The 12,437-nt window shown below is 38.6% G+C and overlaps 1 protein-coding gene across 1 annotated transcript in view; it reads left to right on the forward strand.

Moving 5' to 3' along the window:
- The window catches only part of LOC144819575 (annexin A1-like), a 599,711-nt gene that overhangs the window by 463,720 nt on the left and 123,554 nt on the right, over positions 1–12,437 (forward strand). The window contains exons 8-9 of the mRNA XM_078677409.1: positions 7,196–7,275; positions 7,563–7,619. Of these exons, the coding sequence (XP_078533535.1) occupies positions 7,196–7,275; positions 7,563–7,619 (137 nt within the window). The remainder of the gene's footprint in view (positions 1–7,195; positions 7,276–7,562; positions 7,620–12,437) is intronic.

The raw sequence follows: 12,437 nt of genomic DNA on the forward strand, positions 1-12,437 counted from the left end.
ACAATGACAGCTGTAAAAAGAGAAATGAGGGTAGTAAATATGAGAAGAAAACATGGGATAAAAAAGGGGTATATGCATACAAAAGGGAATAATCAAGAACAGCATTGAAAGACCAACAAGACATAGAACATAACCACATAACCTACGCTATGAAAAACCAGTTAACCCATTATAAAAACCAGTTAAGCAACTAAGCATTTCCAGAGGCGTCCATTGCATCTGCTCCATGATGACGAAGGAACTCTTGTAGAGCAACTGGATCTTCAAACGTGGTAGTTTTGTCTTTGTAAGTGACCTTGAAGAGACATGGGTGGAGCAAGCCATATCTAGCGTTGAGGGCTCGTAGTTGCGGACGCATGTCTAGAATTTTTTTCGGACGGTCAGCTGTTGTTTTAGCTATGTTCTGTGACAGATATAGGCAATGTCCCTCCCATATAATCTGCTTTTTAGCTTTGGCCGCTGAGAGAACCTGTAGAAGATCAGTGTATTGCAGAAACAACATGATGACACCTCAAGGCTTGTTAGAAAATTTGGGGCTCTTTGGTTGTTGATGGTAATGAGACGGGTAACTCCAGAATCTTCGGGAGAAAAGTTTGAAAGAAGGCAGTAGGATTAGACCCCTCCAAAAGTTCTGGAAGACCATAAAGGCAAAGGTTGTTTCTGCGATTTTGATTTTCCAAATCCTCCGCTTGACGTTTGAGTTGAAGTATGTCCGCTTCCATCGAAGAAATACGAGAGCAGGAAGTGTGATGAGATTCTGTCGATTGTTCTAGGATCAGAACACGAGAATGCAACGAAGACCATTTATCATGCATAGTTTGTAAAGTTTTAGTGGTCATCTCCATAAATGGCTTGAGGGCACGTATTTCTTCCAATATGAGATCCATAGAAGATGAGGAAGAAGCAGAGCTCGGAGAGGGTGGGTCTTTCTTTAGACGTTTGGTAGATGCTGTCGTTGTTGGAAGTTTGCTGGCAGGATGCATTTTGGAAGTTGTTCCAGGTTGTAAATCAGTGCTTGGAGCAGGATTGCCTTCCATATCCTGAATAGTAGAGTCAGAGTCGGAGCATATAATTGATTTTTTTGCCGCAGAAAGCTTGAAATTGCTCAATTTCCCATATAGAAGTAGAAATAATGTAAAAAAGGGGGCTCAAATGAGCAATTCTTCACTGCATAAATGGATGTCCAGAGCTCCAGGAAGAAGAAATGAGGAAAAACATGAGAAATGTATTCAAAATGGTGGCAAAAGTCAAGCAGATGTCATATTGAGGAGATAAAGCGCAGGAAAAACCACCTAGGTAGTATTAGTGGGGAATGAGAGCCCAAAAATAGAAGAGTATTGGATTAAAGAAATGCTAGCCATGAAAAGTGTGGGAGGGGAGAAGCCTTTCATATAGCCATGCAGTTGAGGGGAAAATCGCGTGAAAACGCGAAACAAAATGGCGGCCGGAATCCGAAAATCGATTCTCGCCGAATATTAGCCCAGGAGAGCCATTAGTAGCGCTGAAAACGAAGCGCCAGGCTCACCTCATGTTGTGCTGTTGAAATGTGGGCTTCACTGAGTTTATCCCCCGATGTAGCTGCTGGATGCCTTTGCATTCTTGATTTTCAGTATCCTTCTGAACCACTGTCTCCTCTCTCCCTCTGTGGAACTTCAGACATTTTCTCTCTCTTTTACTTTCAAATTTCACATTTTATTAATTTTTTTCATTTTACTTACTATCAAGTTTAGTTTTTTCCTAGGCATTTGTTCTGTTATTCCCTTCTGTCTCACGCACAATAGATTTCCCACCCATTTAATCTGAATCCTACTGACTTTAATAGTGATTTCAACTACTGCTCACCCATTCAGATCTGGATCAATTCTACTCACTCCTTCAGTCTTTTGAGTCTTCCAGAATTCCTCCCTGACCTTGCCATACTTATTCTCTCTGTTCAGAGAAATCTTCCTACCTGAAAGCAAAATATTTTTTAATAAAGGCCTATCCTTCTAATAACACATTTCTCACTCCAGTCTCCACGCGGCTCATGACTCTCGTCTTCTGTTTGCCAAGAAAAGTTATTTTCTCACACCTATAGCCACTTTGTCACCAAACCTGTGGTCTTTCCTATCTATTTTCAAAGATCTTCCCAATATCTTGTCTCGCTATTCTCTCTCTACTTCCAGTGCTTAATTTGTAAAAATAAATAAATAAATAAGTGCCAAGGCCATTGTCAGGAGGCCACTGCAACTTGCACCACTCACTGCCCCTACCAGCGCTGCCAATGAAAGTACCAACACAACTACTAACCATCACACTCCTACACGTGTGACAATTTAGACTATTTCAGACCCACAAAGCTATAAGAATTGCTTGGATAGTAGTTATTAGTCATGTTTTAATTTATATTGCTAAAGTTCTGTTGTTGTGCTCATCTTTAATGTAGACAAACAATGCCTCCATATGGCAGTCTGTCATGAGTGCCACTGTTGACAATTCAGTGCCGGTGGAAAGCACCAGAAACCACTGTCTCAAATTAAGCACTGACTACTTCTGATTTTGCTACTTCTTTAACTCCATAATTGATCTAGCATATTCCCTGTGATGGTCCGTTAACCCCCTCTATGAGACTCTGTTTATCTAGATTCTCCTAATTAGGCCCAGGTGAATTCATCATTATGCTGGCATATTTAAGCATAATTGTAGAAATCCCACGTTACTCTTGCCAGACGACATTCTGCTATAATGACATGTCTTGCAACTATGTGCCATTTGTAGTAAAAATGTTCCAGAAAGGTACAGGCCCAACAATACGTAAGTTGCTGTCCTTAGCAGTGCTTTTGTTTTATTGCACTATTTTTGGTGTAACATTCATCCTCGTATTCCAAAGTTGGCAGTAGGATGCATTTTGCAACAATTTCGATACAATATAGCCAGTTAAAATATAATGTCAGTTTTGCATCTTGTATAATTAAGTGCGATTTCATGTAATCTGTACAAAGTTCAATATATTGTACAAAACCAAATTGCATGAGTTTTGCACACCCCAACATCTGATATCAGATTCTAAGCTTTGTTATTTTCTGACTCTTGCTATCCCCAGTGCTGCTGAGCCTCTGATTCAATGCCTTCATCTCTTATTCATAAACGCTACTATTGTCTTCTATATCTCACAATATTCATTGATCGTTCGTTCTCTGCTCAGGTTGTCTGTCTGACACCATTAAGTGGTCTTTTTATTTCCCCCCCTTTAACCGCATGCGCGCTAGCGGAATTCTGCTCCTGTGCTGAGTTTTCTAAAACCGCACTTTACATGACGAGCTGGGCTCGTCATGAGCGTGCGAGGAGGCTACCTCATGACGAGCCCAGCTCGTCATGAGCGTCGAAGGGGTTAAAGAAACACGTCTTTGCCCTCTTTGCCCTCTCACTTCCCACTACCTTCATCTTTAAAGTTCTGAAATTTAATCTAGGTAGTCAACCTCCAGCTTTCAAACATGATCGTTGTCAGAAATGGGGGTCTCGAGTTGGCAGAGGTAGGTCCAAGTAGGGACCCTTTCTACTAGACAGGGTAAGGGGGATAGACACTTTAGACAACCCACTGGTTAGCTTGTCACAAGCAGACAAGCTAATCCCAAAGGCAATGTGTAAAGTATCTGTACTGAGTCAAAACACTCAGTAATACAGTGATAACACCACAAATGGACACCACACCAGTTTAGAAAAATGAATATACACCCGACTTGCTTTTCTTTGCTGATACACTCACTTTGAATGAATATTATTGACTTTGTTAATTTGTTTCCTTGAAGTCACTAATTAGGGCTTCACAGATATAGTTCTTTGAATCAACAAGATTTTTGGTAATAAAGGGCCCGATGTAGGTAAATCAGATTTACCGCTTTATAAATACCGAATTTTACCGATTCGGTATTCATGAATCGGTAAATCTGATGTAGGTATTCATTCGGTAAAAAATACCGAATCGGTATGATTCGGTATTTACCGATTCTGTAATTACAGAATCGGTATTTGCCATTGATTCCTACGGGCCTTGAAGCCCATGGAATCAATGGCAAATACCGATTCGGTAATTACAGAATCGGTAAAAATACCGAATTGCCAAGGGGGACAGGGTGTCACTTTGACACCCTGTAGCATCCCAGTTTTTGGCTTGTGTGCAATGTGACCCACATACATGCGCTTAGGGCGTGTATGTGTGCTACATTGCACAGGTGTACATGCACAGATGTGCATGTACACAGAAATTAAGCATGAGCGGATTTTGCGGATTGGCAATCCGCGGATTTGCGTATTGGCGTATTTCGAAAATACGCAAAATCCGCGGATCCTAGCGTATTTTTTTTGTTTTTGTGTTCGCACGGGTTTCTGCAAGTTCGCGAGGGTTTTATTGTACAAAACGCTCGCGAACGTGCAGAAACCCGTGCGAACACAATGTGCCTGGGTATTGCGCTCGTGAGAGTCAAGGATGCAAAGTCTATCCAGCATCACAGCTGATTTTCGACGGTAGATTTGGGAAGAAGGCACATCTGCCCAGCCTTGACAACGCTTACGATTGTTTTTGGGCTGATGAATGAGTCACTGAATTTAAGCTTCAACTAGGGCACATGCTTTATTGATATCTTTATTGATATCTGTAAGTGCTTCCTGTTGAGGTTTTATTTTTGTGCCAGGACCATCGTGCCAGAATGAACCCTGCCCTTCATATTTATTCAAGAAGACGCCACCGTTTTGTGCCATACCTCTACTCAACTGGAGCTGCTGTTGTAATTTACAATGGCGCCAGCAAGCTGCCAGCGCCGTTGTAAAATAGTTACAAAGTTAGCTTGCACAGGAAGCACTTAGATAAAATAAAGCAGCACCTGCTTCGTTTTATCTAGTGGTTCCTGTGCAAGCTAACTTTGTAACTATTTTACAACGGAGCTGGCAGCTTGCTGGCGCCATTGTAAATTAGTTACATGAGTGGGGGTTCAACTTTTGAACCCGTTACGTCCGCGCGGATTTTTTTTTTCGGATTTTGTGGGAAATCCGTAAAATACGCGTATTGCGTATTTCCCAAAAATCCGAAAAATCCGTGGGCGTAACGGATTTACCGCTCACGCTTAACAGAAATTCGTAATTTACCATGCAACACTATTACATGGTAAATAACGAATTTCTAAGGGCCTGTGGCACTGTAAACTGTGCCACCTACATTTGGAATTACAGAATCGGTATATTTACCGATTCGGTAATTTACCGAATCGGTAATTTTACCAAATCGGTAACTAAACCAATTCTGTAATTTTCAGCCCCCTACATAGCAAAACCCAAATACCGGTCGGTAATGGCCGAAATCGGCTGTTACCGACCGGTATTTGGGCTCCTACATCTGGCCCTTGAAGGCACGTTTAGCTTATTCTGATTTACTTTCTAAAAGTGGATTTTTCATACAAACAATTTAAAAACCATCTTTGCTAAAATATGTGTTATTAAATTCTGAGTTCAGAGAGCCTAAACTTTATTTGTCTATCTTGACATAGTGGGAAGTTATACTTCTAAGATGTTACAAAATGTTTCATAATATATCCCATTGGGCAGATAGCCTTTCAATAATGAAAAATGAAATTGGTAGTATTTCACTATCAGGACATGTCACACACATGTCCTACCTTTCACCAACACTGCACCCTACCCATAGGGGTACCTTGGGCCTACCACAGGGGTTAGGGATTAGGGCCCAGCAAGTAGGTGCACTTGCCAGGTCAACATGGCAGTTTACAACTCTGCACAGACACTGCAGTGGCAGGTATGAGATTTCTTTTCAGGGCTACTTGTGTGGGTGGCACAGCCAATGCTGCAGTCATACATGTAGCATTTGATTTACAGGCCTGGGGCACACACATTGCACTGTATCAGTAAATTAAACAGTCAACCAGGGAACCATCAATCCATAAACATAATTTATACTGGGAGAACAGAAGCACTTTAGCACTGGTTAACAGTGGTAAAGTGGCCAAAGACCTGTAGCCAACAACAACAGGTCAGGAAAAAATAGGAGGAAGAAGCAAACAGTTAGGGGATCACCCTGCAAAAACAGCAAAGTCCAACAATCAAATGTACTCACCTCTGCAGTTTCACATCCACGCTTCTAATCCTGCAAAACAGACCTCTTTTCATGCTGTTATCATCTTAAGTCTGTTTATCATATTACAGTACATATCTACTCAAATTACTTGACCTAAGATGACTATCCTAATCTTCTTACCCAACTTTCATTCCTTAGGCATTTTTATCTTCTGACCTTTGAAAATGGTGTTACACAGTGTCATCAGCTAACGATAATTCGTTTTCAAATTTCTATGCCAGAATGTCATCTAGACTTTCCTAAATATTGTTTACATAAATATTCCTTCATTGGACATACATTTTCTATTATGAGCTCCAATGGGGTGATGTCAGAAAGTGGATTATCAGTTGAAGTGAATGGTGGTCTTCTTTAACCCCTTCCATGCTCCCGTCTGTCGTTGGCCGTCGCGAGCACTACCTCGCTGGTGCTGCGAACGGCCAATGCCTTCGTGGCCCCGCCCACTCCACGGAACCGCCGCATGGCGAAATAACGGCTGTGGTTAAGGAGTTAAGAAATAATGACACTGTTCCTCACAAGGTCCATTGAGGTCTCCGTCTGCTGAAATATAAATCCCATATGATATAATGGGATTTATATTTCAGCAGATAGAATATCTGTCTGCACTGCTGTGTCATAAGAGCATAGTCGTACGATTTTCATTGACCAGCCCTCTATTAGTGATGGCAAAGGAAAACATGGATTTAAGAGGAAAGGGTCTTCAAGGTCTAATTTTATTTGGATTCCAAAACCAGCCTTGGTGACAGCAGGTATGTCTTGCAAAGTGCGCAAGTCAGACTTGTGACAGTGTCTTGGTCCCATAGCATTTTCCATCTCTGTGATCTAGGAAGTCATTTTACTTTTTTCAGGAGTTATAGTATTCAGAAGCCTTTTGAATAAATTAGATTTTATCAAATAGCTTTTTGACACTGTTTGGGCTGTGATGGCTCACTCAGTGAATCCAGTGCCCTCAACTTTGTTAACTCTTGTGTGCTATTCCACACACTAATACAGACCCAAGCAGGAAAGGTTTCAGCTACCAAGCTGCAATTATGTGGCTATTATAGGTGTTTTTCTATTTCCTTTATGCAGATTTCTATACTGAGCTGTCTAAAGATATTAACGATGCCACAAGTGGATATTTTCGGAAAACTTTGTTGGTACTAGCCAAGGTGAGCATGCCATGCCCAGGTAATTTTAAGTCTATAAACAGAGCCTTCTTCAAGCAGAATCTTCTTCATTGTTCCTTTTTAATCACTCATTTGGATGTTTGCTCACATGTATTTTCATTGCATGTTAGTTGGTCTGTTTGATAGGGTGTTTTTGGCTTTTACTTGAAAGCATATGATTGTCTTTGGACTGGTAATGTTTAGTTTATTTCATGTGGTTTGAGTATGCACTTTTAATAACAATTCATGTTGCAAATCTGAATTTAACGCACAGTAATTGATTTTTTCAGGGTGACAGAAGTGAAGATACTGATTTGGATGATGAATTTGTGGACAGTGATGCAGGGGTAAGCATTCCATGTACAGGTTCTTGGTGGTCTTGTCCTTCTAAAAACAATATGGTAGTCATCTTTTCTTTCTCATGTATTTAAACAGTTAAGAATGTCACAAAAAACCGTGGCAGAGTGTGTACTCTTGTCGGATGTCATAGAAGATGTTTTACTGTTACATATATCAATAAACATAAATTACTTACCTGATCTCAATTTCCTAAAACTACTTTTCACTCAGCCTTTTCTTTACACTGCCATATTGGCACAAGTACATTTACTCCTGCAATTGTCCCAAATTTATTTTAAATTATTGCACCTCACCCTTTCAGAAAAGCCACATGAACTTTTGGGGCCAGATGTAGGTAGGCAAATACCGGTCGGTAACTGCTGAAATTCGGTAATTTCGGCCGTTACCGACCGGTATTTTGAAAATGAGATGTAGGGCCACCTAAAATACAGATTCGGTAATTTTACAGATTCGGTAATTTTACAGATTCGGTAAAATTACCGATTTTGTAAAATTACCGAATCTGTATTATGAGATGTAGGTAGCAGTGCTACACGGCTTTAAGAATTTGTTATTTACCACCAACTAGAAGTTGGTGGTAAATGATGAAAAATCTTGAAATATCATTTTTTTTGCTTTTCAAATGCTGCCATGTTGCAGACATACATGCCCATGCCCTTAGTGCATGTATGTCTGCAACATGTGCACCCATACACGATTGAGGGGTGCAAGAGGGTGTAAAAGTGACACCCTGCCACCCTTCAATGTTTTCCCCAATTACCGATTCGGTATTTACCGATTCGGTAATTGACTTTCATTCCTATGGGCCTCCAGGCCCATAGGATTGAATGGCAATTACCGAATCGTTAAATACCGATTCGGTAATTACCAAATCTTACCGATTCAGTAATTTAAAAAGAGAAATTACCTACATCCCATTTACCTAGTCTTAAATACCGAATCGGTATGATTCGGTATTTAAGAGTAGGTAAATCGAGATTACCTACATCTGGCCCCTAGTGTTTAGGTAATTGTTATCTTGAAATTATTTAAATGCTAACTTGTTTAAAATCCACTCTGCATTTTATTTCTTGTTAAGGACTGAATGACTATATTGTTTTAAAGCTGAAGATGAGTTGCATGCCCGAATATCAACTGCAAAATATTGATACAAATATTTCATAGTAAAAATATTTAAGGCCACTATATCAACTTTTGATAGTTATAAAGGCAAGTACAAAAATATTGACATCAAAACCATCATATTTAAAATATATTAAATACAAAAATATAGATTCAAAAAATATAGATTAAAAAAGAGATGGTGACTTGATATTAGAACAAACTCCAACATATCTACAATATATAAAAAATAACTGCAATGGAATTCACATTTAATGTAATATTTTAATTTAAAAGAAATCTAATATTTTGCTAAGAAACAAAAACACTTATCATAAATAGATACATATATAAATATGCTGCAGTGTAATATATAGCTATATAATATTCTAAAATATGTTTTATTTGCAAAATTATCTTTTAAAAATGAAAGCATGTCTAATTATAGTTCAAATATATATAACAAAGCTTATTTTTTCTAAAACCATACAAATGTATAAAAAATAATAGTTTTAAAAAAGTCCTATAAAAATTGATTTTTTTATTACAGTTTAAATAAACACTCTATTTACATGGACTGTAATTCCTAATGTAGTAATTAGCATTTGTTATAACACTGTTTTTTAAATCTAATATTTTCATAATTTTAAATGCTTTATGCATCTATAACAACTTATAAATACATTTAATAAGTAGTCATAGCATGTTAACTCCAAACCCCTTCAAACCGCACAACTAAGAAAAAAAAATTAAAGGGTATTATTTTACTTTACTTTACTTAAGCAAACATTAGAAAACTTTAGAAACCAGAGGATCAAATTTCCTATTTTAATAAAAGTTTCACAAACATTAGAGAAAGTGCATAAAGAATGTGGAGCAGGATAGATATACAATTCTAACTTCAATCCCTCTTAAAATTCAAGTAACTGCATATGTTTTTTAGGGTGGGTGCGAGGCAACTAGATTTAGTATTTTAACTTTAGCCCTAACATTAGGACAAGTGCATATATTTTGGATATTCAGCTTTGATGTTTGCTCTGGTTCAATCCCCCTGAACACTGGGGAATATCCCTATATTGGGGGTGAGGGGGTTAAATGTAACACCAGTCCTGCAAACATTAGAGAAAGACTGCATATATTTGGAGATGTCAGGTTTATATTCTACCTCCATTACCACTAACACTGGAGAATGTGCATACATTTGGGGTGGGCATATTTACTATTATAAATTAAGTTACACTAACATTCGGGAAAGTGCACATATTTGGGTAAAGCTTTTTTTTCCATTCTAACCCCAGTCCGACTAACTTTGACAATGTGCATATATTTAGGGGTCCCAATTTACTATTCTAATGCAAGTCTTACTAAGATTGGGAAAAGTGCATATATTTGTGTATGTGAAGGTCAGAGTTACTCTACTGCCTTAAGGAGGAAGAAGTGCATTGAATTTTGGGGTATGACATTTACTATTCTAGCTCAAGTGATAATAACATGGTACAAAGTGTATATATTGGGGAAAGGGCAGATTTACTATTCTAGATTTAGTCCCAATTAACACTGGGGAGCCTGCATATATTCGGGGATGGGTTCAGACTTACTATTTTAACCTCAATCCCATTAACATTGGGGAGAGTATCAGAGGAGGCAGTTTTACTATTTTGATTCCAGCCCCACGCACATTGGTGAAAGTGAGTACATTAGGGAGGTTTGCTTTGGTATTTTATTTCATGTCTGACTGCTATTGCTGAAGATACAAATATTAGGGTGAGAGTTTTAATTTGTTGTCCTAATTAAAAATAGCACTTTTTCAAAAAGTTAAATATTTTAAATTTTTCAATAAAATATTCTAGAAAAATTCAGAAAGGTTTTATCATTCAGTACATATTGAAATCATTGAAACAAATAATTAAGTATAAATTGTCTGTTTTTTAATAGATTTTTTATCAAATAATGAAGTACTTTTTGAAAGATAAATAAATGAACCCCAATTTTTCTAAAATATTTGTTCAATGATTTAGTGTAGGTACGAAATTACATAATAGCCTTTTTAAATAATTAAATAGTGATATAGTATTACTTAATATACTGTTGAAACAAAACATTGACAACTCAATCCCTTTTTAGCACAAAAACTACAATTATTCATACAAAATTATTAAAATAGAATAGAAAAAGTAATTGAACCTACCAATATATTATTTAAGTATACAATAAAAACTATAATTCTCTAAAAGTGTAATTGTATGCATTAACTAATATCTAAAGCTAAAACATCACCCAATAACCGGAGGCCTCCGGGTGAAGAGGGGCCTGCTATTGGCCCCCGAAGTTGGTTTCCGACAGTCAATCCATGCTGGAGAAACTTATTCAAAAAGGCTGTCTGAATCTGCCATTGTAATGCATCGGTCAGAAACTCGGTCTGTAGAGCCATAAGAGTTGGCTTCGACTGAATTTCTCTGAATGCCGTTTGGATGCGAGTCGGAACCGAGTCGGAAAGTCAGAACGGTTTCTGACCATCGTAATCGGTTGGTCGGAAATGCTTCTGAGTCGGTTGGAAACAAGGCTTCTGACACGGCATTTAGATGGACCAAAAGCCGGTCCAATCTCTTCCTACCGACATTGTAATGAGGCCCTCTGTATTTATACCTGGCACTTCTGATCCTAAACCCCCAGTCCTATAGACTTATACTTGGCACATTGACCCTAAAACCCCTAGTCCTAAGTCATTGCATTTGCACTTTTTTGGCTTTCCACATTTTCTGCTGTTTTTCCATCAAGGGACATTGCACTTCGTTGTTGATCGAGGGGACGACATTTAGCAAAAGGAGTAATAGTAATAGCCAAGTGCGAAATAAAAAAAAGTAGTGGTTAATCCCCCATGTACTACAATTGATTCCTATCTAGAGCGTGGAGTCAGTGCAATTAACGTAGAAATTGATAGGGCGGAACCCCGCCTATCATTAGGATCAGGTACAGTGATAGAAGAGATGGATAGTGGGGTTAGCGGTGTAGTTCAGCAGGAGAAAGCTCAATTAAGGGAATCCACTAACAACAAGTAACCAGGTATACCAAGGATAACAGAAAGTACTGTTAACCTCAACACTGAATTGCATTCACAGACCAGCACATTACGATTACACTCGCCTAATGGTTCCCCTACTCCAAAAAGGAAAAGAGGCTGTAAAAAGAGCCAGGTAAAGGTATGGAGTAATAAAAACAATAAAGGACCATCACAGAATGAAATAGCCCAGGCCTGTGATGCCCCTCCCGAGCAAGAGTCTTTAATGAATGCACATGCGACACAAATTATAGCTCTTGTAGCACTGAAAATTTAAGAAATTCTAAAACCCCTTCATAATAAACTAGATAACTTGAATGGTGAAATAGCTAAGATTAATGGTATACTAAGTAATCTTGATAACAGTGCACGGGAAAGACCGAGTGGCGTAATGGGAGTACGTAATAAGCAGCCTCCCCAGGAAATAGCTGCCCCCACCAAGGTAACATGCATGCCAATTTGTAGTAATTCCGGTCACGTGTCCTAAGAAAGAGCTACTTCGAGGAGTAAAGATTGCCATAATGAGCCAGTAACTCATCTCCAATCAAGGCAATCACAGTTTAACCAATCATGCCCTGATAGAGGGGACAGGTATGAGTTGAACCGACCAACTATTAACTGTAATAAGCCAGGTGGTGAGGAGATT

This window comes from Lissotriton helveticus, chromosome 2_1, assembly GCF_964261635.1.
Source record: "Lissotriton helveticus chromosome 2_1, aLisHel1.1, whole genome shotgun sequence".
Taxonomy (NCBI): domain Eukaryota; kingdom Metazoa; phylum Chordata; class Amphibia; order Caudata; family Salamandridae; genus Lissotriton; species Lissotriton helveticus.